Genomic DNA, 27,896 nt, shown 5'->3' on the forward strand with positions numbered 1-27,896 from the left:
AAAGCTAGATTAGGTATGTAGGTAGATGAGAAAAAAAATACCCGCTGGTGATTGGGCAACAACTTTATTTTTTTCTGGGGTGCAAGAACACCAATGTTTGCTTTATGCAAAGAACCATGAGCATTTTAGCACACACTGTTCTACAGCAGAAGATGGGATTTAATTACTAAGAGCCTGGGCCAAGACAGGATTCCAGAAATCCAGAGATTCACAATAAATTGTAAAATGCAAGAGAATCATTTCAGAAAAATATTTGTAAAGGTCTTTTTAAGGCATACACTGGTTATTTTATAACATTTCAGCAAAACAGTAACTTTGTTGAGGAAACACAAGACTACAATGAACTGCCAAAGGAACCAAGATGAGTTGAGCCAATGAGGGCCAGGTCCTTTCATGTCATCACAGTTTCTGTCTACACTTCTGCGCTGATCTTGACACACCTAATTTCATTTCAATTTTCAAAATATTCAACAGAATGCTGCTCCCTTTTTTCTTTAAGGCTTGGATCTGTTTATGGTCCACAGGATGCTAATATAGGTAACAGCTGAAAGCATTTCAAGTGTTACCCTTTTACTTCTTTCATGGCACCCATCACAATCTGTGATTTTTCTCTTCATTTATGGTTTACTTTAGTTTTACTCCTCCATCTCCTCCACCTGAAATATACTCCCTGCTGAGATGGGACTGTTTGTTCACCTCCATATCCCCAGCCCCTAACACACCAATTGGCAACTGAAGAAGCTCCATAAATATTTGCTGAATGAATGAGTGCTGATGCAATGAGTGAATCTGCATGCTCACTGCCAAGGCTGCAGGGACTAGAGTCATTTTGCTTGAGAACAAATCCTCATTCTGCCACTTCCTAGCTGGTGTGACATTCTTATCACTAAGTAAAGGCTAAAAAGGACCAGGATGGACCAGGATTTCAGTCTGTTTTGTTCACTGCTGTAGCACTAGGGCTTGGAGTAGTCCTGGCATGTTGCAACTAATAACAGTGTCAACAGGGAAATAAATTCTTTGGCTTTGATATCCTTATTTCTATGTTGAAAAAGTTGGATTAGATCATCGTTTGAGTCCTGCCCCATTGTAAGCTCCAGGATCGTCACACCTGAAGTGTGATCTGGGCGGGAGCTGGTGTGGAAGGCCTGCAGGGTTCCTGTAGCCACAATCCTCTACAGGCCCAGAAGGAACTGGTGTCTTGGTGCTTTGCTCACTGCTCAACTGATTAGGGTCCAATGTAGCTCCAGATGCTGAGTAATATTTCAAATAACTAAAGGTCTAACTTTCTATGATTGGTGCAAAGATGTGTGGTATATATACACAACTAGAACTGGTAGAATTGCAAGACTTTAAAATCAACAATTTTTATAAAAATGAAAAGAATATAGGGAACTTCTATTTCAATAATCTCTACTATGTGCCAGGTCCAATTATATGGCTATAACTACATCTATCTTACATCTATATTTATCCATATATCTATAGTCAAAATCTAAGCCTCATATTTTATCTTCACTTTATAGGTAAAGAAATTGAGATTCTAAGAGGTAATGTTTATATCTGAATCAGTCAATTTAGACTTGTTAAGTCCTACAATGGAAAAATTAATGAAAAAACACACATCCAAAACCATAACGAAAACTGGTTCATAACCCTTTAGCAGCCTCCAATTTTTTTGAAAAAATAAGGCACACACAACACAAGTAGTAAAAAAGGCACATGCAGACACACATGCATAAGCTAAGAACAAGGAATGGGGTCGTCTCTTATTTGATCCATATCCTGGAGCCTAGGACAGTCCCTGACACATAATGTTGCTCAAAATGTACTTAATTTTCTGAGTGATTATTAAGTGTCTGACATTATATTAAATGTCAGAAATACAGAGACATGTAGAACACAATCTCTAACCTCAAGAATCTCATATGGGTTGGAACTGCTATAGAAAATTTAGAGAGAGAAATGAGCCTTGGAGAAGGGAGAAGATGCAGGCATGGATAAACAAAGCAAGACGAATGGAAATAAAAACAATATTGCAGATGATGACAAGGGGTGAGACACGGGGTAGACTTTATCCCCTAAAGCAGAGAATTTATGTGGGAAGGAGTGAGAGAAAAGGCTGATGGATTAAATAAAATTTATCCAATAACTTGGAAAGTTAATATGTGGAACAACCAACTAACACTATTTTAATTCTGAGAATGGACTTCAAAGAAGGTATTTATGTTGCAGTTAATTTAAATAGTGGAAATAAACTAGTTGGCTTATGGCAGTGGAATGTATTATGAGGATCATTAAGGAGCTATTCCACTACATGCCATTCTGTGATTACCATAACTTTCCCCAAGCATTTTCATCATCAATACAGGCCTTAGGGAAGTGCATAAAATTTATTTTATGGCAGGCATTAGGAAAAACAAAGTGAGCTTTATTAGGCAGTTTCTTGGATCTTCTTAATAGTAATGATTGAATATGACAGGTATTTTAACTAATGGTGGTTCTACCAATTGTGTGAATTAAAACGTATAAAACACTGCTCTGGGGAGGCAAAAGAAGTCATTAAAGAATACTTAGGTGGGTTGGAAATGCCAGAAAGGAAATGTCCTGCTCTGGCCTGGAGAAGCTAGCTAACAGAATATAGGGAGAGGTGGGGGAGTTGCAGTTCAAAGTAATTTTCTTTATGATAAAACTGTTTTTAATAAGTATAATTGTATTCCCTTGTTGCAGATAGAATCCTTTAGTATATTACAATAAAATGTGTTCAAGGTAGATTATAAATGTTCTTATTTATAATATACACATAAGAATAAACAGTTTGGGAAAAAACAGTTAAGATTCTTCCCCTTTAGTATTCTGTTTTCACAAAATAAGAAATAAATGCATCATGAGATGACCTTGAGAATTTTAGCTAGCAGCTGAGAGTAGTCTACATTTAAATCCAGCCAGGCAATTTCAAGGTCTTAAACTGTCATTCCTTTGCTAATCTTAAGTTGAAACATGTAGAGGATTTGGAGTCAGGCAGTTCTAGATTCCAATCCTAACTTTTCTACTGATTATCTGTGTGATCTTGGACACTTTGATTAACCTCTCTAATCTTAAGATGCCTACATTATAAAATCAGAATTAGAACACTTAACCACACAAAAGGTTGTTGTGACAATGAAATAAAATGAACAGGATGATGTATATAAATTGTGTAGCACAATGCTTTAGCTCAAAGTAAGTGAATGATATTAATATTTTGGTGTTACTATTATTAATTTACTGGACTAGGAATACTCTGAATTTAATCAAACTACCTATGTTTGGGTCCAAGATCAGCTACAAGTAAGGATTTTTACTCCCTCGCCTAAATGGCAATGCTATGATGACAGTAATTTCCGCTTTGACTAAATCACAAGACTACAGGAGCTCCAAAGTTAATGTATGTGAAAACTATAGACTGTTAAACAAATTAAAGGCTTTTTCCCTTCTAGAGTACATACCCAAAGGAAAGACACTCAAGCATAAAGTCATATGCCTCTATTTAATGCACCATGACTATCCCACTACTCTGTTAGTACAAGGGAAAAGGAAGATCTACATAGTTTTTCAGTAGTGGTGACCTATTATGAATCTAGTTTTTAAAGTTGTATTAATATGTAGTCCTACTGCTATGAAGATTAATTTTATAAACATCTATTAGTATATAATCCACTCAATTTTAAAACTTGAGCCTCTACTAAGAAAATGTGAACATAAATAGACCATTTCTACTACAAAATTATGGAGACTAAATGTTTACTAATAACTCTCTTCAAAGATTAACATGAGAACAAACATACTTTTAAAAAATATACACAAAACTGGGATGCAGTTAAGGAAAAGACAAAATCCATTAAATTGTTGGGCAGCATCTAACTGATTTTGGAAGAGTGTCAAGAGTTAATTTTATATTTTGCATGTGAATTACACAAAGTCTGGAATTTCTAAGGTGACAAGTGTTGCTTGTATGAGAAATTACAGAAGTCCTGTCCAGAGCTCAGCGATGGATGGATGGACTGGAGGCCAGTGGGAATTATAACTCTAATTTACACTAATTTAGCCCCCCATGCTTATGTTTGTATATGAACCAAGTAAAAATTATTTCTTACCATGTAGAACAGATGGAATTTAAATATTCTCCCTGACCTGTACCTGATATCTTGGGTTAGAGGAAAAGCAACTTCAGGAAATTACTATAAGGAAACTGTGAGTTGGGTTAAAATATACTTTATTTCCTTATAATTAGAATACATATTATTCCTTGTTGATGTCTTTGAACTCCCATTGGAATTCTAGACCATGAACAGGGTGTCATGGAGCTGGGGGATAGAGTCACAGTGGGCACAACTGCCAATAATGTTTAAACACTGTTATGATGGTTGGTTCAAAGTAAAAGTGGACAGATTGGAGTGCAATGATAGCTTTGGTCTTGAGATTTGAAAGCAAAAGAAGATTTAAGAATTCAAATGTGTGCCCCTACTCCCCTTATCCATACAGCTGCTTGCATAGTTCTGTGCATACATGAAATAGGATTTGATAGAAAAGGATCGTGTGACTTTTTGCTCAAATATCAACTAACCTTTTCCTGTTTCTTCCTATCTGTAGTAATTACGCTTATCTGAGCTATTTCAGTGCAAAGCCCCTTTAAAATGATAAAGTGCATAATAATATATTGAAAAGAGCAAATTACTAAGGGGAGTTAAAGACAGGGGAAGCCATATATATATCTGTGCTGAAAGGAAAAGTTTAGCTCACTTCGGAGACAATACAACTTTGCAATTATTTTTTAGAACAGTTCAAAGATCTGCTCAGTTTATATGGCTTTTGACGTTGAGGATGAATGCCTAAAATATTTACAAGAGAGACTGACTGAGATTTTAGTAGGGAAAAAGATAAAATCAGAGAATAGCAAGGATAAAGCAAATAGATACAGTATATGGAAATAAATAAGCATTGTTCCTTGGAAAACAGTTTAAAAAAATTCTCCCTCAACTAGAAAATGGGATGTTCAAGCTCTCAACTACTTAGAGTTGTAAACAGTGTGGGTGTGAAGCACAGTGAAGAACAACTAGACCTGTGAGGTTTCAACAAGAGGAGTGGGTGTATAACAAATAAAAATGCAAGATACAGCAAGAGAAACAGAAGCACGCATGTCCATAGCACATAGATCATGCGTTAGAGGGGAGCTAATCTGCAGTCGTGTGCACAAGGATCAAAATCAAAATAAACTATTTAACAAAAATGAAATGCTACACAAATTCTGTATAACAACATTTGCATGAAAAAACCCCCACACAAAACACAAAACCCAAAGTTCAGAGTGTGAAACCCACAGTCCAGAGTGTGAAAAGTGTACCCTCCCGATGAACAGGTCTCCCCTGGGAGGAAAGGAGCTCCCCTGTAGGGACTGAAGGTGTAAATGGGCAGAAAGCTGTTCCAGTGCAGACTCTGCTCCCACAGAGAGGCAGGCACGTCTTCCCTGTCCACCTGCCAAGTGCAAGGAGCGAGGCTTTGGAGGGCTGGAGACACAGCCGCCCTCAGCAGCAGCTCCCTCAGAGCTGGCAGAGGGAGGGGCCAGTGTCATGCAAGGGCTTGAACATGACTGCTTTCTGCCTGCAGACGGGTCTGAAAACACCCACTTCCCACTTCTCCTTTCTTGGCTCCATCTCTGTCTGGTTTCCAATCATTTACTTAGTGTTAGATTTTTCTGGGTTTATTCTTCACAGCATGGAGAATCGAGCGCCTTTATAGAGACGATGTTATTTAGAATATTTACTAATTTAGGTTAAAAAATGCCAAAAAAGGTTCTTTAGAAAATGATTATATGTAAATAAACATTGGAACCTGATACTTTAAATGTAAATTTATATTTCAAAACAAAAGGATGATGTGTTATCAAAAAATCAAAAGGAAACTATTCAGAGTCAGAAAAAATCGTATCTGAGGTACATTTGGATTCAAGATGACAGAGACGAGTTAGCAGGTAGGAGAGGACATCCTGATATGACTTGCTGGGTACAAATGTTAGGCCATGTGCCAAAAGAATCATTTCTATAAAATGAATCCAAAGAATAAAAAAGTTGTCAAGGTAAAAGGAAATCTTATAGAATTTTGTAAAGGAAATATGCTTTCTATTGCTTATATGTAATATATACATTTACAAAGAGATACATTCACATTTTGATAAATATTTTTAAATGAAGATCAAATGAAAATAAAATATTTTAAATGAATTCTATGAGCCAGTGATCATAATAATTCCCAGAAAAGAAATTTTTCAAAGAAATATGATGAATTATTACTATTAACAAAATTGTTCTTTTACTATTCTACATGGTTTACTTTCTGCTTCACATTTTCAAAAAGTTCCTTACCTGGGATGACTGTTCACCTTTTCATGTTTTCTGTTGAAGTTCAAATTACAGAGATTTTTCAATTTTAAATGTGAAGAGTCTGATTCCAAATTTGCTTGTGTTTGTTCTCTCACACATTCATGGAGTGTTGTCTCCTTTTTCAAGTTCATCTCCGAATACGGGCAGCCAAAAGCACTGGTTTGTAATAAAATGAGAGCACAGTTTGCAGTGCTAAATCAGTGACCGTTGTCTTTGGAACAGACCTACATCCAATATTTAAACATTGAGTAGACATTCTCCTTTCAATGAACACACTGAAATAAGTTTCGTTTCATATTGTCCCTGGATAATATTTTTAGATTCTAGACACTGGTCAGCTGGTATTCTAGATAGATTCATCAGAATATATGATTTTTACAATTTGGGAAGCTTAAAAATCTAAGAACAACATAAATATGTGCTCCTAATGGAGCGATGAAAATATTATAGAAACATGACTCAAAGTTCCCTCCAATAATTAAGCCCTGATTTGACTATTTATATAAAAAATATTATGGTTAACTAAAATATTTACCAGTATCAGAGAATATTATGCTTTTGTTTCTTAACATTTATATATCCAGGAATACTATATCTGGATTTGGCTTAATCCTCCTGAAACTTGCTATGAAGTTATGGGTTTGAATGGGAAGGGGCACCTGTAGGTGAAAGAGGAGAGACTACAGTTAAGGCTGAACCCTGAATGCTGGATGTGGTTGGAGCCTAATGTCAGGCGTGGGCAGGAGGATTGGCCAGGACAAATGATCTGGCTCTTTCAATAGGCTGACTGACTGTCGCTGTTAGACTTCTGTGTGCATACGCCTGTCTCCAAAGAGGCCCCAAAGCTCTGCTGCTGTTAGGAATGGGGCAGCCACAGTCAGTGAAAGCACAGGTGTGACAGAGGTCACCGGCACACAACCCTGGGAAAACGTGCCCTGCTGGGGCTTCAGGCTTCGTTTCTCTCCAGTGAAATGAAATTGAATTCAACTCATTATGGTTACTGTGACCATCAATCAATCAATCTCTCTCTCTCTCTCTCTCTCTCTCTCTCTCTTACACATACACCACACACACACGCACACATGCACACACACATCATTACATGGCAGTTGCTATCATCACAGTGTTATCCACATCTAGAAAGGCACATAGTCAAATGAATTAATATTTAGGCAGTTGGTTCCTTTATAGAAATTCATTTCCTATTTACTGTAAATTTGCTGATACATGCTGCATAATAAATTCTTTCTGAATATGTGAAAGCTTTCTTTTGTAATTTTAAGATCATGATAAAACCAAGAACAAATGCAGTTTTTCCTCTATTTTAAGGTAGACTGAGTTTCCCAGGTTTTTCCTCTATCAGTCTAGCCTCAGAGGGTTTGTAGTACTAACCTACATCTGAAATTTGTGATGGAATGGTTAGGATGACACCAGCCGAGACCAACATGTCTGGGAAAATCTGTACTGACATCAGGGTGGATCAGATAGACCTGTCTCTTTATATGCATTTTCTATACTTTTTAATAATTGCCATTGATTTATTAGTTTATTCATTCATTGATTCAACAACCCATTAAATGAGCATCTGCTACATGATAAGCAATTTAGAACATATAAATCTAGTAAAGCTAAGACATATATACCAATGAATACAACTTATAATAAGAACAAAATAGCTACTCTTATTGAGTGTATACTATACGCCCATTACAATTCAAGGTGTTTTACATACATTATTTTAAAAACTTATTACTAAATACCCAAAGATAGTATTAGTATTACTTATTTTACAGGGGAGAAAACAGGCTCACATAGGATAAGCAACTTTCCTAAAGATGCCTGACACTTTCTTGGGAAGCTCCAATATTGATCACTTAATCTTTAGCACCAATCAGGTGAGCAGAAGCAGGACAAGGTTTTGAACACCACCAAAAAAGGAAAAGGGCACAGGAAAGAAAGAAGGAGTTTTTACCATAAGCTTTCTTCTAGAGGTTTTATAATTTAAGACCTTACATTTAAGTTTTTAATTCATTTTTAAAATCCTCACCCAAAGATATGTTTATTGATTTTAGAGAGAGGAAAGTAGAGAGAAACATCAATATGAGAGAGAAACTTTGATCAGTTGCTTCTTGTATACTCCCTGACCAGTAATCGAACCCACAACCTAGGTATGTGTTCTGACCGGGAATCAAACTCACACCTTTTTGGGCTTAAGGGATGACACTCCAACCAACTGAGTGACCTAGCCAGGGCAGTCGTTAATTCATTTTGAGTTGATTTTTGGGTATGGTGTAAGATAAGAGTCCAGTTTCATTTGCACATGGATATCCACTTTTCACAATACCATTTATTGATAGACTATCTTTTCCCCCTTGTTTATTCTTGGCATCCTTGTCAAAGATCAATTAACTGTATATACAAGGATTCATTTTTAGAATTTGTTCTCTTCCATTGGTCTACATGTCTATTTTTATGCCAATGGCATATTGTTTTGATTACTATACCTCTGCAATATAATTTGACATCAGAAGTGTGATGCCTCCAGCTTTATTATTCTTGCTGAAGATTGTGTATTCATAGCAAGTTATTGTGGCTATAGTCATTTTTAAACATTTTAAATTTAACTTTTTTGCTAAAATGACTGATATATTACCATTATAGTATTAGAGTATTCTGAATTTGAATATATACTTTCTTTTAGCGGTGAATTTTATACTTTCATATGTTTTCATGTTGCTAATGCCAATATCAAGATGACATAGGTGCTAAAATTATCTTACAAGAATTGTAAAGCAGCCATAATAAAAATGCTTCATGACCAGCCTATATGGCTCAGTGGCTGAGCCTCAACCTATGAACAATGAGGTCATGGTTCAATTCCCGGTCAGGGAACATGCCTGGGTTGTGGACCAGGTCCCCACTGTGGGGTGTGCAGGAGGCAGCTGATCAATGATTCTCTCTCATCACTGATGTTTCTCTCTCTCTCTCTCTCTCTCTCTCTCTCTCTCTCTCTCCCTTCCTCTCTGAAATCAATAAAAAATGCTTTAACAGCAATTATTAACATACTTGAAACAATGAAAAATGGAAACAACAACCAGCCCAAGATATATAAGGAGAAAGAAAACATAGGAAATGCACCACTGTGTTGCTACTCCGGTCTTGAAGTCTCTAGTTGGTCTACTTCCTCCTCTCCACTTTTCAGAGCCTTCATGTGTTTATTGTATATATAATGTCTAGGTATTAGTGAAAGTAATGAAGAAAAATATTATACTCCATTGTTCTGGAAGTAGAAGGCCCTAATGATCCTTTTAAAAGTTCCTCCAGGGCTACAAACCTTTCTTTACTCTTCTTTTAAAGGAAGAATTTATTCTACTCAACTAAAGCAACCAGGGAATCCTGAAGTAGTAAAAGATACTTTCAACAGGGCAAACTGAGTTTCAGTCCCCCTTCTACCACCAACCCTCACCCCTGCAGATCTTGGCTTCCTCATTCGTAACATGAAGAATAGCATTCCACTCACTGGGTCAACGTAAAAATTGCATTGAATGCAGAATGCGAATATAATACCTGGCTTATGTGCAATCAATAAAGGCTATTTCTTTCCAACCCTAATTTATCCCTCTATAATTCATAATACTGTTAGTTACAGGAATTCAATTTTCACATTGTAGATGCATTTCAGAAAAAGGAGGCATTATTTTGCCCACTCTCTTCTACTTGTTATAAAAGTATGTTCTTAGACCCAAGTTGCAAAATTTATCTGGATATGCATGAAGATATGCTTAGATATTTATATATTAATATATACTCACAAATATCTAAACTTTGTGTTCAATGCTAATGTTGACTTAATATCAACAGGACATTTAGATGTTGTTTTGGGATGCTCTTTCTTAAAGTGATAAATTCATAGTCACCTCAAGGAACCTATGGGCTAAGATTAGGAGTACAGTCTGTGTGATGGAAATAGCAAAACCAAACCAGCCCAAGTCAGAAAATAAAGCGTCCTTCAGCTGCCTGTGCTAAGTAGTCCCAAACACTAATAGATAAAAGAGGACTTAAGATGTCCTACTGTCCCTAGCAAATGATATGCTAGGGAGGGTTTGGTTTTTTTTTTTGTAATACTACAAAATATACATTTAGATAAGAGGTGGCCTTTTATAATTTTACAGTATTCAAATAAAAATTCATCTGCAGGCTCAAATATGTATAGGCAGACTTCTTGTTAAAGAAGTTGATTGTTAATTCTCTACCCTCTAAATTAGTTACCACACCAAAAGCAATGTACTGCAATTTAGTGTGTGTAAAGCAATATTGTCCTAATTAGAAAAAAGAACCAACAATAGGAATCCTTCATTATATTTTGAAGCGAGCTATTTAAAAACTGGTTTTCCTTTGTTTTGTTCTTTTAATAAATAACCCTGAGATATTAAAGATGGGGGCATCAGGATAATTATGGATAAAAACAAATATCTCTTTCAAGAAAATATCATCAAACTATTTTTCTTACCATAAACTCTTCTAGAAGATTATTCAAGTCATTTGCTTTAAATAATTGTTGAGAATCAACAGGTAAAATACTTTATAAAAGTTGATCGGATTATCTAATATATACACATGAAAATGTTTATTCTGCTAAATTTAAGTAGTAAAATTATTTTTAAAATTAAAGAGAGATGTCATCAAAACACAATTTGGTTAGTCTAATATTCATAACTAGAGGCCCGGTGCACGAAATACATGCATGGGTAAGGTCCCTAGGCCTGGCCAGCGATCAGGGCCGATTGGGGCCTTCCAGCTGCCGGCCGGGGCCTCCCTTCCCCGGCTGCCAGCTGCCAGCTGGGGCCTTCCTTCATTCTGTGCCACCTCCTGGTGGTCAGCATATGTCATAGCTAGCGATCAAACTCCCCGGTCTCCCGGTTGAACTCCCAAGGGGACACTTTGCATATTAGCCTCTTGTATATATAGATATTACCAATAACAGGTTATGCTTCTATAGTTTTTACTCTTATAACCCTAATTTAAGGTCTTTTTTATGTTAAATCATTCGGTTCTCACAATATCCTTATAAAATAGGGATTATTATGATTTGCATTTGACTGAGGCACAGAGAGATTAAATAGGTCAATCAGGGTCACATAGTTAAGAAGTTGTAAAGATGGAATTGAAATCCAGGTAGCCTGACATTGGGGTCCAAGCTTTTAAGTACTATGCCAAACTGCCTCTGTATTTTCTTTGAATACATTAGAGAAAATAAAACCAATGAAACACTTGGTATAATGCCTTGCACACACTAGGTACTTTGCCAAATGAATATTGAAGATATTGGTATATTTACTTTGGCACTGATTACACAGAGAGAACAAGCAGGGAAATTATAATACTTTGAAAATTTAAGCTGCTTAATGTTTTTGAATTTCATTCTGGAATTTACCGAGTTGCTACAAAAATAGAATAAGGTAAAGAGGAATTCTTTAGAAACAAAGGCACATTCTCTTCACGGGTTGAAATGTAATATGAAGAACTGGCTATCTGGATAATTTTTTTATTTGGACAGGCTGTAATTTATAAAACCCTGAGAAAGAACAAGAAAATAGAGGATAGTCTTGACTTTCTACCAGAAAAAGACTTTAAAGTTCCATCCTAGCATGTTTTTAAATGAGAATTTAAACATTGGATACCCACACATACACACACTAAGGTGGTATCGGCATGGTCCAATGCACCATTCCATCTAACCCTGCTCCACAAGCATCCAAATAGTGTCCTGTTTTAGTGGAGGCCAGGAGTAGGACGCACAGACTACTGTCTTTTAATTCCATCCACAGATATTTACAGAATGTGACTACACACAGCTATGTAGGCTCTATGGCAACCCAAAGTACAGCAAAGACCCCACCTCAACAGTCTTTACCTCAAAGATCAAAAACCAACAAATTAAAAATCTAAAAGGCAAAAACAGTGAATGTTGTGGTTTATTGCTATTACGTATACAGTTAATAATGATGTAATCATAACAATTGGAACATTAACTTATTAAACATTAATATGTAACCAGGCATTATGAAAAGTGCTTATCACATTATATGTATTATTTCAAAATATAAATAAAATCTGGAAAGGGAATGTTTTCAGAAGACTGTTTTTGCTGTTTCTATTATTATTTCTTAAATTAGGACTCAGGAGGGTGCACAGGCAGGTTCTTGAAATAGGACTGGCCTCAGTCAGTCCCAGGGGTGTGGACAGAGACAAAAGATCGCAGGAGAAGACCAATCGGCTGGAAGGCAAGACTGTGGGCAACACTTGCTCATGATTGGGTTGTGTGTGGGGGAGAGGGGCTGAGATCCAAATGTCTGGCTAAGAATTCCAACTAATCAGAAATGCAGTAGAGAAAGGTCCGGAAGGTCATTGTAGCACCTCAGGCCCGAGGTCCGGCAGGGGCAGCATCCGGACAGCAGGCATGAGGGTCTGGATAAGAGCAGCAGGAACAGAGGAGTTCCTTCCTATACTTTTCTATGTTGTAGAAAAGTAATCAGTGGGACTTGAAGACTCACTAAACTCAGGAATTGTTAAGGAAAACACTGAAATCTAACCTTGTAAGTGTAGTGATAAAGCTGGGTAAGGTAGGGTTGCTGATGAAGGGGTAAGATAAAGTAGTTTGTTTCTAACATTGTAAACCGCAGGCCTGGCAGTACAACTCTGGACGCATTCTGCAGGTGAGCAGAACAGACACCACTGAGTGAGAAGTCAACAGGAAGATGACCTTTAGGGAGCCACCAGCAGACCCCTGTGGCTGAAGCTGAGGACGGACGCATCTCCAAGTCTCAGCCTGCATGCACACTGCTGCTGCTTACGTTTAGTACATCTGTCAATGTTCCCTGAAAATCTTAATGCTGCTTGAAAATCTCCAAAGTTTTTTGCCTCCACTGCCCACTTCACTGTGTTTACTTTGCCCAGTAACATATTCTTTTGAGTCACTATTTAACCACTAATCCCCCCCACCCTCCCACAAATAATCTCATGACATGACAAAGGAAAGGACATGGTGTAACAGGCTTCCCACCCTTTACATCACTCATTGGACACTCGTGGACTTCTGGTCCGAGCAGGAAGACACTCAGCACTCTGCAATGCCACTTGCTATGCTATGTACAGCAGGAGCATCATGTGTGGTGGTCCCTGGCCTTCAGTTGTAACAGGATGGGGACATATTTCCTTTAGGCTAAAATGGCACAAGGGTATGTACTTTAGCAATAAAGAACACTCTTTGTAAAAGAAAGACATCACTGGCATGGTTGGGGGATGTTACGGCCAAAGGTGATCCTGAGTGGGGGGGTGAAAGGATTGAGAAAAGACAGACAAGAGAATGAAAGCTGGGTCTCGGTGGGACGCTGCTCCCTGATGAGGAGACAACGACAGCGCCCACAAGCCGTGTCTTTATTTTATAGCAGATGCCACGAAGCAAAGTAGGGGCGTGATCACGTTGTTTACAGCATTCTCATGAGTTCCAACCTCACTCAATTACATGCACCTGAACTCTAGCACACAGGCATGTGGGGCCACGTGTTCAGACCATAGGTTCAAGCTTACAACCACAGCCGTTGGCTATGATTGTGCTGGGGGGGCCCTGCCCTTCCAGCTGGGACTTGCACGTGGCAATGAGAGGACCCTGTCCTTTCATTAGTCCGAGGCTTGAACCTGGCCAAAACACTGTAGCCGCGCCCCACAGGGGGAGATTCCAGGAAGGAGAGAGGACTTGGGTGTGGCACTGACGGTAACTAATATTCAAAAAGGTAGAAAAAGTTGCTTTTGTCCTGAATTTTATCAATTACCATTAAGAAAAAAACTTGCTTGTTCAAAAATGGTTTCAATAGAAATGTTCCAGTTGCACATTTTTTTGCTGGCAAATCCATCTAGATCAGCTGGCATTTTAAACTTCTAGATGTGTTAGTTTTGGAGAAACTCTAAGAAAGCTGAACGAGTCCAGTGTGCAGGAGCTTGGATTATTCAGGTCCAGAAATGGCTCCTGGTGTGATTTATGGAACTGGATTTCTCAGCTGGAGTCACCAGACTGGGAGTCCATTCTTGAGAATTAGTTGAAGCTGAGTCTCAGGACAGATGGGTTTTTCTAGAACGTGGGAGTTCACAGTGCTGGCTGCTTCCCTTCCCTTCCTGCGACTCCGAGCCTCCTTATTTATGGTATAGTGAGGCTTTCAAGAGACTGAGTCTGCGTCCGTGGAGAGACTTGAGGAAGGAAACTTAGTGGAGGTAAATCAGGATTTCTTTGTAGTTGACAACATGAAATCTTCTCAATGGTATTATACACTGGCCTCTCTGATAAACGTTCAATTTCTTTTTAGACCAGTGATGGGCCACTTTTTAAAGTGACACTTGATATGAAATAGGAAATTAACCTATGACTCCACTCTGGGGATGCTCTTTCTAACAGTTTCTTTGGGGCTTCAAAGCACTCTGCCTGTTCACTTTGTTAGACTTAAAAAATTGTTTAAATCTCCACTAACTCATTAAATTTTATCAGTTTGACAGTGAAATATTTATAAAAAGTGTTCTGATTTTTTGCAGACTTCAGCTCTATGCTTTCTACCCATACTTCTGCAAGGTTTACTTATCTGTTTAGACCACGAAAAGGATTGGGGATTTTACTAGCTTAGCATCTAACCTAGTAAAATACAGTTTTACTTGTCCTTGTTTTAGCTTTCAAACTACGTACTGAAGTTTATAGTTTGAGGAAAGTTATAAAAGTTATATATAGTTTTTAAATTATAAAATTTCTAGTATAGAATGTTACTAAAAGGAAATATGTCCTATGCCTACTGCAAACCATCACCATTTTCTCTATTTCCTTGTGGTTTTATTTTTCATACATGTGCAGGCCTCATTCAAGTGTGTCCATGTATGTAGGTGGACTTAATCATTATCACACTCATTGTCATGAGACCTGAACTTCTCACTTCTAGGATGATTCCCAAATTTTTGGCACCAACGACAGCCCCATGGGTGACAGAAGCGCTGACCTGCCTTCCCTGGCGGGAGCACCCTCTACTGGCCTCACTCTCCCAGGTGCACTCTTGTCTCTGGAGGCCTATTCTGAGTGATTAAGCTATATTATTACACAGCCTGCTCTGAGCCATAGTCCTTCTAAGAACTGGTTACATAGCGTGGATTTCCTGGAGGACAAGTGCACACATGCCAACAGACAGGAGAGGCGGCACCTCCCTCCCCTGAAGCCACAGCCCTCCTGGAAGCCCAGGAAACCTTGGGCCAGGGGCCTCCACGCACAGAAGGCCTCGAACAACCACAGCTGTCCTGACCTTTCCACTGTCTTTAAAAACAAGAGATATTTTCATCAGACTTACCTATGGCCTTTGAATATAGTCTTCTTTCATTTAGAGGAGGAGGAGGAGGAGGAGGAGGAAGAGGAGAAAGAGAAGGAGGAGGAGGAGGAGGAGGAGGAGGAGGAGGAGGAGGAGGAGGAGAGGCCAGGAGGCTTTCCTGGCCCTCAATCACCTGTCCCCCATGGGTACCATGGCCACAGAATCTGTATTTGGGACAAGTCCTCAGTGGCCTTGCACACAGTGAATGCAGGTGACCTGTTAGGCACTGGGCGGAGGGGCCAAGCACATCTCATCGTGAATATTTACTACCAGTCGGAAGAGATAATTTTAACTGCTCAGTGTTCACTAAGTCCTTTGCAGCCTGGGAAGGAGTGTCACTGCTTCCACTGGGGAAACTCTAATCCAATTTATTTCAGAGACCTTTATCCACTTTAATCTGGTGATAGAGCAAATAAACATTACAGTTAAACATAGGCCTGAAAAGAGTGAGGGGGAGAGAGAGAGGGAGGGGGAGGGGGAGAGGGAGAGGAGACATGGTTGATATCAATACATTTGCATCACTCATATGTCTGCACTTATTTTGGAGAATAAGGAAAGCACGGGAGTGAGAAAATGCAGTGTTGTTGCAGCATATGAGCCTTTAGTACAGAACTACAGAGGGATAGGGTAATGTGTCCAGGAATGAGAAGAGGAAGGTGCTGGGAAGATGCCTAAGCATATTTGTGTAAGTTAATCCCCAAGTGCTCTCAGACTTTCAGGTCAATGACCTCTCTTTCTCCCTCATCCCCTTTCCTTGGCATTGAACAATAGCCAGGCCCAAAAGTTAGCCAAACACAAAAGTTGTGGTTTCCAGCGGCAAGGAAAAGAAAGAGAAACTTAGAAAAGGGGCAAGCAGGAAGAGGAGGAGCAGGAAAAGAAAATATATGAAAAGATGGAGCTAGAGAAGTACAAAAGAAAAAAGAGAGAAAGCACTGCAAAGAAGTGAAAGAAGGTGAAAATTCAAATGCTAAAGGTTTCTTTTAGGGCTGAAGAAAATGCTCTAAAATCAATTGTGATAGTTGCACAACTGCATTTACTGAAAACCATCGGTGAATTGCATGACGTGAATTCTAGCTCACTGAAGCTGTTATATTTAAAAAAGTAAACTCAAATTTTAAAAATTGATATATTTTAATGCACATCAGCCTCCTGGCCAACTTTATGCATAGCAGATCTGCTCTGCTGAGGGCCTCCTTCAGGCCACAGAATCTCTTGCATGTTGAGGTTCCAGGGCAGATGGCTTTTACTGTCACTAGAAATGAAGAATCTGTAAGGAGAGGCAGAAAATGCAAAGGAGAGAGATATAGGGGACAAGAATCAGCCTGCTGCCAGGGTCAACTGATTCCATTGTCTAGTGTTTGACCTAATGAGCATCAGTGCTTTCTTATGAGTTTCTGAACATACTTTTAATTAGGGGAAATTAATAGTTAACTAGTAGAGATGCCCACTTGCTAAATAACAATAATATCCAAATTTCTGGACTACTGCATGCACACACACGGACATACACCCACCCACCACACACACACACACACACACACACACACACACACACACACACAAGCACTAGTATGCAGCCTCATGTCACTGTCAAAACAGTCCTCTTTTATCTCTAAAATCTACACTAATAAAAGAGAAACATGGTAATTAGCGTACGACCACTACCCTTCCCACTGGCTAATCAGCATATCCTTATGCAAATTAACTGTCAGCCAAGATGGCGGCCGGCAGCCATGCACTGAAGCGAGCAGGGAGGCTTGCTTGCTTCAGTGACTGCGGACTCCAACGTTCCCCGCCTAACTTGCCGGCCTCTCAGCTGCAACTCTAAGCAACTATGTACTATGTTGCAAATAAGAAGCTAAACAAAACCCCAGAAACCAGCCGGACTGAAAGCCAGCTGGACCGCAACATTGTATCAATGTTTTCAGCAGCGAGGCCTCAGAGCTAAAGCTGGCCCAGAATAAAAAAAAAAAAAAAAAGAAAACAAGGAGCGATTGGGAGCTTCAGTTACTCGCCACCTGGAAAACAGCCCTCATCCCCTCACCCAGACTGGCCAGGCATCCCAGTGGGGACCCCCACACTGATCCAGGACACCCTTCAGGGCAAACCAGCCAGCCCCCACCCATGCACCAGGCCTCTATTCTATATAGTAAAAGGGTAATATGCCTCCCGGCACCGGGATCAGCTGAGCAGCGAGGCTCCCGGCACCGGGATCAGCGTGACAGGGGGCAGCGCCCAAACCCCCTGATCGCCCTGCGGTTCTGTGTGTGACAGGGGGCGGGGCCACAACCTCCCTATCCGCCCTGCTCTGTTCATGACAGGGGAAGGCGCCCAACCCCCTGATCAGCCCTGCTCTGTGCCTGATGGGGGGAGCTCCCCAATCCCCTGATCGCCTTGCGGCTCTTTGTGTGACAGGGTGCGGCACCCCAATCCCTGATCAGCCCTGCTCTGTGCCTGATAGGGGGGAGCTCCTCAATCCCCTGATTGCCCTGCGGCTCTGTGTTTGACAGGGTGCAGCGCGCCAACCCCCTTATCGGCCCTGCTCTGTGTGTGACAGGGGAAGGCGCCCCAACCCCCCCCCCCACGGGCCCTGCTTTGTGTGTGACAGGGTAGAGCCATAACCTCCCCATTGGCCCTGCCCTGAGTATGACAGGGTGCAGCGCTCCAACCCCCTGATCCGCCCTGCTCTGTGTGTGACAGGGGGCGGTGCCCCTACTCCCCTATCGGCCCTACTCTGTGAGTGACAGAGGGGAGCTCCTCAACCCCCTGATCGACCCTGCTCTGTGTGTGACAGGGTATGGAGCCCCAACCCCCCTGATGGGCCCTGCTCTGTGAGTGACAGCGTGCAGCGCCCCAACCCCCTGATCGGCCCTGCTCTGTGAGTGACAGGGGGCAGCGCTCCAACCCCCTGATTGGCCCTGCTCTGTGAGTGACAGGGGGCAGCGTCCCAACCCCCTGATCGGCCCTGCTCTGTGCATGACAGGGGATGGCACAGCAACCTCCCCATCGACCCTGCCTTGAGTGTGACAGGGGGCGGTGACCCAACCCCCCAATCGGCCCTACCCTGAGCGTGACTGAGGGTGGCATCGCAACCTCCCGATCCGCCCTGCTCTGTGCATGACGGGGTGGCGCCCCAACTCCCCAATCGGCCCTGCTCTGAGCCTGACCAGGGGCTGCACCTAGGGATTGGACGTGCCCTCTGCCACCCGGGAGCAGGCCTAAGCCAGCAGGTCGTTATCTCCCGAGGGGTCCCAGACTGCGAGAGGGCACAGGCCGGGCTGGGGACCACCCCCCCCCCCGAGTGCACAAATTTTTGTGCACCGGGCCTCTAGTAATAATATAAACTTAAACCTGTTTTTAAAAAGGCACACCTTCCAACCTTAAATTCTTTGATAACTGAGGGTCCTCTTTTTTTTTCTGTAGTTAGTATGCCTTCCTATAAAGGTTTACTGTGCTGGCAACTTCACATTAATAAGCTAGAAGAGTGAATGATCACAGCTTCAGAAGTATTTAGATTGAGTGCATCGCATTTTGGATCTGGACAGGAAGTACACAAATGGTGTGCACATTCTCTGATTATCCATAAGCCTCTCCCTGCTGCGTCCTCTTCTCAGCTGTGTTCCACACAGACAGAGCTGGTGAATAACTCTCCATATATGCAGAAATGTCCTTTTTGAAATCTCTAAGCCATATAGGTTTCTGAATGAAATTGAGAAAACAATTCCTTTTTCTGAATGTTGAGCAGTACTTAAAATACAGTAAAATGTAAGTTAGATTAAAAATATGGCAAGTAGCCCTGGCTGGGTGGCTCAGTTAATGGGAGCATTTTCTCCTACACCAAAAGGTTGTGGGTTCAATTCCCGATCAAGGCTAGGTTTCAGGTCCAATCCCTGGTCAGGGCACACACGGGAGGCAAACCAATCAATGTTTCTCTTACATCATTGATGTTTCTTTTTCACTCCCTTCCTCTCTCTCTCCAAAAAATCAATGAAAACATATCCTGGGGTAATGATTACCAACAAAAATATGACAGGTGTGTACCCTCATTATTTGGAAACTTAAATAAGAATATAGTGTCTAGGACTTTATAGAGGTATTTATGATAAACAATGGTTTGGGGAAAGAATCTCTGTTCTCAATTGAATTCAAATTTAAATTAATGAAAAGTAATCTTTAAGAAGCATGACTGACAAAATAGCTTCTTTTTTAGTGCTAGTACATTTAGAAGCAATCAAGTTATGCAGCAAATTAAGGGGAGAAATGGTTCCCGCTGTCTGAGAATGCACATGGTAAGTAAGGAAGCTTTCCATAATGTTTATGCTCTGGGCTTGGTTGACTCCCTAGCACATCAGAAGAACACAGCCCAGATCATCTGTCCTTCATATTTAATTCAGTTTGTTTGCACACGGCATCTTTCACTCAGTGTTTCCCAAAAAGCAATTTCAGGAAAGATAAAATTATGAGAAAATACTTTTCAGAACTGGATGTGCTGATAACAAAACAAAGGATATGGATAGGATTCTTTGGAGAAATAAAAATTACTCTCCTGTTTTGTTCATGTCTAAGTATTATCTGATTAGTATCGAAGGTTAACATATTCATGCACGGAGATAGCAATTGCTTTCTCTGTTTTCAGAAACTGTGAGAGAAGAGAACAAAGACTCAAAAAAAAGTATATTCAAGAGTCCAAAAAGCTATATTGTATAACCACAAAAACTGATGAAGCTTTGTTTCATTTAAAATAAAACTATGTGATTGAAGGGATGTGTGGGGAAAGAGCAAAAGAAAAGCAAGGATAATTAACTTTATTTATAAAACACATCACGTCCAAAGTGCTGAAAGAATTACAAATAACTAATTAATAGTGCTCTCATGGGTTCCTTGGAGTCCTCTGATTGTTACTTTTTTATTTGGTAAATACAGACAAGAGGAATGTAAAAGGATCTCTCAAATATATTCATTGATTCACTTGTTCAAGAACACTAAGCCACTGCCTTCCTCAGTTTCACTCCTAGGCAATTTTCTCTTCCTGTCCTACTAATAATGGACAACTCAAAGACAACTTGAGTTTATTGTCATAATTATTTTTTCAAAAACTGGATATTTAAAGCCTGGATAAAAGCAAATGTGAAATGGGTGTTATAAGTGGCTCCAATGTACACTTAAGCAAAGTGTGGGGGATCCAATGTAATCTGGAATACATAGATATCACTTCTGCAAGATCCATAGTCTACCTACTTGGAGATTAAAACCAAATTTTGAATGTGAATTCCTCCCTTTCTTTCTGCCCTCCCTTTCTTCCTTCCAAAAGTATTAACTGAACACCTACCATATGCCAGAAACTGTTCTAGGCATTGGAGATACTGCAGTGAACAATACACACACAGACGTGCACACCCACACAAAAAGGTAAATATGTATTTCCAATGATGGCAAAGAAAGTAGTGGGGCGAGAGATGATGCTCATGTGTGTGGGTGTGGCCTCACTGAGGTCACTTTGAAAGAGGTGAGGGAACAAGCCAAGCCTTCCCTCTGCCCATAAGCTTCCTATCTCTCTCTCCCTTCTCCACACAGTGCATTCGCTGACTCCTCTCACCTTATAGTGTGAACATCACTTTCTCTGAGCAGCTTTCTGCAACTGCTCCACTGCAAACTAATCTCTCCCTCTGCTGAAACCCTAGGTACTCATTCATATACTTTATATACTCTCAACCTTATTAGACTACAAGCTCCTTGAGAATCTCTACACTCCTTTTATCACTTCTTGTGGCTTCTGTTATAGTCCTGGACACAGCAATACTAGTATTTCAACCAATGGCTCTGGAATAACTAATTAGTCAATGCTATAGACTAAATGTTTGTACCCACCCCTACCCCATTCATATATTTCAATCTTAAATCCCTGAATGATGGTATTAGGAGGTGAGACCTTTGGGAAATGCTTAGGTCATAAGAGTAGAGCCCTCAAGAGTGGGATGAGTAGAGCCCTCAAGAGTGGGATTAATGCAACTGGCAAAAGCAAGCACATTGTATAGGGACAAATGCACAACCAGTTGCAGAACTTAATATAATTTGTATCATGCTGTGTTGTTTTGGTGTGGCTTCTTCAGTTAACATGATGTTGTGAGATTCTCATAAATCACTGTGTCTGACGGTAGTTTTTTCATTTTCTCTGCTCTATGTTTTTCCTTTATATCGGTATTTTAAGAGTATTTTTAGGTCTTGTGGGGAAGATGCACTTAGAAAGGGAAATACTGACTAATAGACAGTGGGTAACAAGGGTTGGGGCGCAGCTCAGAGACCAGCAGTGAACAGGAGAAGGGCTCCTCTGCTTTCTGGGAGGGAAAGAATTATGACCAGTTGGTTAATATTTTTTCAGTGAAGTAGGCGCTCTCTTCTTGGAGAAGAAAGCAGAAGAGGTGGTGTAGGGAAGGGAAGGGGACACAGAAATTATATGAAATAGCTACTGTTAGGGAAGTTCACAGACTTCCAAGAGACTGCTGAGCCTGGGCAGGACCTGAATTTAAGCGCCCAGAATGTCTGGGGGCAAAGGGCAGTGGGGACACACCACCTGGAATAGAATTCCTTCTGCAGCCACAGGCATCCTCAGTTTAACAGCAAGGGAGGGAGGCAATATGTAGTATAATGATGAGCTTAAACAACTATATAAAAACTCTGGCTCTGCTACTTACTGGTAGCCAGTAAGATGGCTAATCCTCCCAAACCAACCACAGTTTCCTCATCTATAAAACAGAGATAATATTTATTTTAAAACATTTGTTGTGATAATTATATAGAGCATCATATGTCAAAATCTTGGCATGCAGCAACAGAGACCCAATTTTGAAGTGTCATTAAAAAAAGTTCTCAATGGAATAATAATAAAACCACAATGATATTGTTCAAAAGCATATTCTCCATGCCTATCCTGGGCTAGCTGGAGAATGCTGAGTATACTCATGGAAAGAATGCCTAATATTCTGTATTAGGGACATAAGAAGGGAAAGATGGCCCTTACATTTACTATATCAGATGTGCTTAAAAGAGCATCAGTCAGCCACCAGCAAAGGCAGCCAAGAAAGACAACCAATGACAGGGGTGGGTGCACGGGCTCAGACCTGAATGCCAGATGAAATATCTGTCCTCTCAACCTCCCATCTGAGAGGCTATGAGGGCACATGCCAGGAAAGGTTGGAAAGGTTTAAAACTACAATGGGAGGGGCTTAGGTCACTTCTTCAGCCTCATCTGTCACCCTTCATCCCCATCATCACCACCCACCTCCAAGCTCCAGGTATTTAAACTTAAGTGCAATCACACACACAGATGCAGGCATGCATGCACGTACCACACTTATTTTGGGTCCTGGCTACTCTCTCTTACTGGAGTATTCCTCCTTTCCCCTTTGCCTGGTTAAATCTTACTCATACTCTGCACTCAGGGAGGACAACCCCTTTTCTAGGAAACTCCTTGAAACCCTTAGACTGGATCAAGAACCCACTCATACACAGTTTCCCAAACACACCATTCTCATGCCCTTTGATTAATATTATAGGTATTCATCTCCTTCCCTAGACTGTGAGCTTCTAGAAACAGGAGTAGATTGTATACCTAGCACAGTGCTGGGCATATGAAAGGCATTCAGGCCCTAACTGGTTTGGCTCAGTGGATAGAGTGTCGGCCTGCAGACTGAAGGGTCCCGGGTTCGATTCCAGTCAAGGGCATGTACCTTGGTTGCAGGTACATCCCCAGTGGGGGGTGTGCAGGAGGAAGCTGATAGATGTTTCTCTTTCATCAATGTTTCTAACTCTCTATCCCTCTCCCTTCTTCTCTGTAAAAAAATCAATAAAATATATATTTTAAAAAATAAAATCCTATCTAATAAAAGAGTAATATGTAAATTGACCATGACTCCAACACACAAGATGGCCGCCTCCATGTGGTCAAAGATGGCCGGCAGGGGAGGGCAATTGGGGGTGTTCAGGCCAGCAGGGGAGGACAGTTGGGGGGAACCAGGACTGCAGGGGAGGGCAGTTGCGGGGGGGACCAAGGTCTGCAGGGGAGGACAGTTGGGGATGACCCGGCCTGCGGGGGAGGGCAATTAGGGGTGACCAGGCCAGCAGGGGAGGGAAGTTAGGGGTGACCGGGCCAGCAGGGGAGGGCAGTTGGGGGTGATCGGGCAGGCAGGTGAGCAGTTAGGCGTCAGTCAGGCTGGCAAGGGAGTGGTTTGGGGGTGATTAAGCAGGCAGGCAGGAAAGTGGTTGGGAGCCAGCAGTCCTGGATTGTAAGAAGGATGTCCGACTGCCCGTTTAGGCCCGATCCCTTGAAGGGTCCCAGACTGGAGAGGGTGCAAGCTGGGCTGAGGGACACACACACCCCTGTGCATGAATTTCGTGCACCGGGCCTCTAGTAAATAAAATAAAAGGCATTCAGTAAATGCTTGTTTATGAAAGGATGAAAACTGTATGAAAAAAGAAAGAAACATAAGCCATCACAGGTGATATATTTTTGTTAATAACAAATAATTATTTTAATTGAAGATGTAAATGAAAAATTTTAACTATTTTTAAGTCATAAATTTCTAGTGTTTTTCTTGAAGCTCCTACCTATCTCAGTCAGAAGAAACCCTAAGACACACAAAAATCTCATTAGCCACTGATGTAGCCTTATTTTTTAACATTGTTAAGTAACAATAGAAGTAACTGATTACATGAACACCAAGTGCTTCATTTTTTTAGGGGCTTTCCACTCACTTTCCTGTATTATAGAAGAGCAGGACTCAATCATTGGTACAAATGTTCCCATCAAGGTACACTTACACATTGAAATGTATACCTGGCATTTCCTAATGAGTCTGGCACAGTTTGTTTTGTTACCAGATAGCATCCTTCCCTTCAAAGCACCTCCTTTACAAGGCTGATCTGTGCCTGTCCTGGAGTCTGTATCTGTTCTGAGTGACAAGCAGCCAGCCCATCACCGAATTCCTACCATTTACTAACAATATTAGCTATATGAAGTCACAGGAAAGAAAAGAAGAACATTGTTTCTTTTGCCACCAGCAGCTTGCTTGATTTTTTAGAAATATAACAGCTGAGGATACTGTGCTGAAATTCTTAGCACTTATATCTGTGAACAAAACTTAGGACCTGTTTGGAGCTACTGTCAAAAGGAACCATCAGTGCTGAAAGGGTAGGAGCGTGGAAACACTGACCATACACTGGTAGCAAATAGACGGCATGTGCAGCCACAGAGTCTCCTCGTACTCAGGATATAACACCAGTTTGCTGCTCAAAAAACATCGTTCTTAGTTCTTTTAAAAATATTTTTTCCATGTTTGAATTACCAGCAAAGAATTCTTAGATAATGTGTGGGTGGCAGGGATGAGAGAGACAGGCTTGTGTGTCTGCCGTTTACTGTTCAGGAAATACTCAAAGTAGTGGTACAGGCTATTTCATCCTTCTTTAGATTTTTATCTTCTACTAGAGGCCTGGTGCACAAAATTCATGCACTCGGTGGGGTGGGGGGAGAGGGGGTCCCTCAGCCTGGCCTGCGCCCTCTCACAGTCCAGGAGCACTCGGGGGATGCTGTCAGTTGGACATCCTTAGCACTGCCGTGAAGGCAGGAGAGGCTCCCACCACCACTGCTGTGCGCCAGTTGTGAGCCCAGCTCAGGGTTTCTGGTGGAGCGGCGCTCCCTCTGTGGGAGCGCACGGACCACCAGGGGCAGCTCCTGTGTTGACTGTGAATTCGTGCACCTTGAAAGGAACTGTGGGCCAGGAGGCTGCAGTGGGCACAGGGGCAGGTCTTAGCACATCCGCTGTGCGCCCCTCCAGCCCCTCCTCCCGCAGCCCCTGGTCCCCTGTCTGCTGGCAGCTCCACTCCTGCTGTGGCCGCTCCCACACCCTGATGGCACCAGCCCTGCTCGCACCCCCTGAAGGCGCGGAGCAATTGGGGCTGGCGCCAGCAGCAGGTGCGAGTGGCAGCTGCTTCCCCAATCTCCTCTCAGGAGCAGGGGAAAGTGGAGAAGCCCTGATGGGCGATTGGGACCGGCAGCTGCCACTCACACCCGCTGATGGTGCCGAGCAATCGGGGCCGGCACCGGGCACCGACAGTGGGTGCCAGCAGTGGCTCTGGTGCCAGCAGCCGGTGCAAGCAGGAGGGGCACCAGCAGCAGGTGCAAGCGCCCAGTGGGCCTGCGGCACATGGGAGCAAAGAATTTTCAGTAACCACCACAGGCTTGCATAGATGACAGCGACCAGTGCCCCACCTTGGTCTGGCACCCCTGCTCACCTGGTCCACCATCCCACCACAGCTGATGCCCACCATGTTCCATGCACGCCCCTTGGTGGTCAGCGCACGTCATAGCGACCGGTTGTTCAGTTGTTCTGGTTGTTCCGCTGTTTGGTCTATTTCCATATTAGCCTTTCATTATATAGGATTTTACTACCTAGTTTAAACAGCACAGAAGCCTGGCCAAATACCACTTGACAGAAGACTGCGTGCCTCTTTCATGTGTGTGGGAGGTGCATGTGCTTATTAATTCCAGGATAAAAACCATGGTTTTTCATGAGATATAAATTTTACTAAAAGGAATTTAAGGTCAGGTTTAATTATCCTAATATGCCTGTCTGAAAGACCTGCTGTCTCATAGAAGAAAAAAGCCATATTTCTACCCACCCAACATCAAGCGTTAAGTAAGCAAAAACAGGCCAAGAGCTGGAAAATGTAATCCCGAACACAAGGCCAAGAAGCAAGGGTTCTCATTCCTAATGCAGGGAAGTTGCATCGTTTTACTGTGTTCTGTTTGCTAATTTTTAATCCAAGATAGAGACCAGCAAAGCAGATAAAACCTAAGATGAGTACTGTGGACTATGAAACCCCAATGGGCTTAAAATAGCATAGGTGGGTTTTGAACCTCACTAAACTGTGTGGCTCTGAGACTATACTCAGAGTAAGCCTTGGAAGCTGGTCAAGATGCCCAGGGCTGGGTGAGGTCATTGGCAGCCTTTGCACTGGATAATTTTGATTCCCCTGGAAACAAATTTCTATGGAGAGGAAGAGATTGGAGGGCTTCCTTCTCACCCGGTGTCATGTCAGACTGCTGATGGGTTTACCAAACTGAGAGGGTCAACTTGTAGGAACTTATGAGTCATGTTAGCTGGGGAGGCTACTTCAATTCCTTTTAGCTTTTGCAACATGTTTTATTGAAGTAGACCTTACAGAATGCGGAGATCATAACTTGCTGTCACAAACTGAACACACTCTTGTCACAAGCACCAAATCAAGAAACAGAATATTACCCCACAGCCTCTCCATTCCCTCTCCCAGTCACTCTCACAGGATAACCACAGTTTATATAGTAGTAAATTTTGCCTGTTTTTGCACTTACATTAATAAAAATCATTAAGTATTATTTGTGTTTGGATCAAACATTTCAGTCAATGCTACATTTGTGAGCTTCATCCATTGTTGCATGTAGAGCCTGTTTCTTCTTGCTGTATAGCTAGCACCCACTGTATGAATATGACACAATTTATCCATTCACTGCTGATGGGCATTTGGGTTATTATAAATGTGCTGCTATAAAAGTTCTGGTACATGTCTTTTAGTGAACTTATGCATACATTTCTGTTGGGCATTTATCTTGGAATGGAATTTCTCTATCTTTCTAAGTTAATTTAGGTGTGTACTACATAATTTATGCTTACTATATTTTACAAAAGGCCTCCAAGACTAAAATCCATTTTTTACCTGCAGAATTATTGGTTCGCCATTCATACTTGAACCTTTTGCAGAATGTATTATTATAATAATTGTGTTTATTTTAGTAATCAGCATGATCGTTTGCAGATACATGGTACCACATTTACTCTGCATTATTGTTCTGGAATTTGTAATGCAATTGTAAGAAATCCTGCACAGTTGTAACTGAGGAATTTGGAAAATTCAGTAATAACAAGCTAGTTCTTATAAACAGGCAATGCACTGCCTCCATCTGGCTCCATATAAAGGCAGGCAAGTAAACAATAAGTATGACATATGTGGATACTGATTATAACAGCAGAAGTTGGAATATGATGCTGTATTA

General features: G+C 41.3%; 1 protein-coding gene across 1 annotated transcript in view; it reads right to left on the bottom strand.

Annotated features, from left to right (window-relative positions):
* L3MBTL4 (L3MBTL4, histone methyl-lysine binding protein) overlaps positions 1-27,896 on the bottom strand; it is a 258,068-nt gene that overhangs the window by 78,958 nt on the left and 151,214 nt on the right. The window contains exon 13 of the mRNA XM_023754274.1: positions 6,399-6,572. Within this exon, the coding sequence (XP_023610042.1) occupies positions 6,399-6,572 (174 nt within the window). The remainder of the gene's footprint in view (positions 1-6,398; positions 6,573-27,896) is intronic.

Source organism: Myotis lucifugus, unplaced genomic scaffold (assembly GCF_000147115.1).
Source record: "Myotis lucifugus unplaced genomic scaffold, Myoluc2.0 scaffold_58, whole genome shotgun sequence".
NCBI classification, from domain to species: Eukaryota; Metazoa; Chordata; class Mammalia; order Chiroptera; family Vespertilionidae; genus Myotis; species Myotis lucifugus.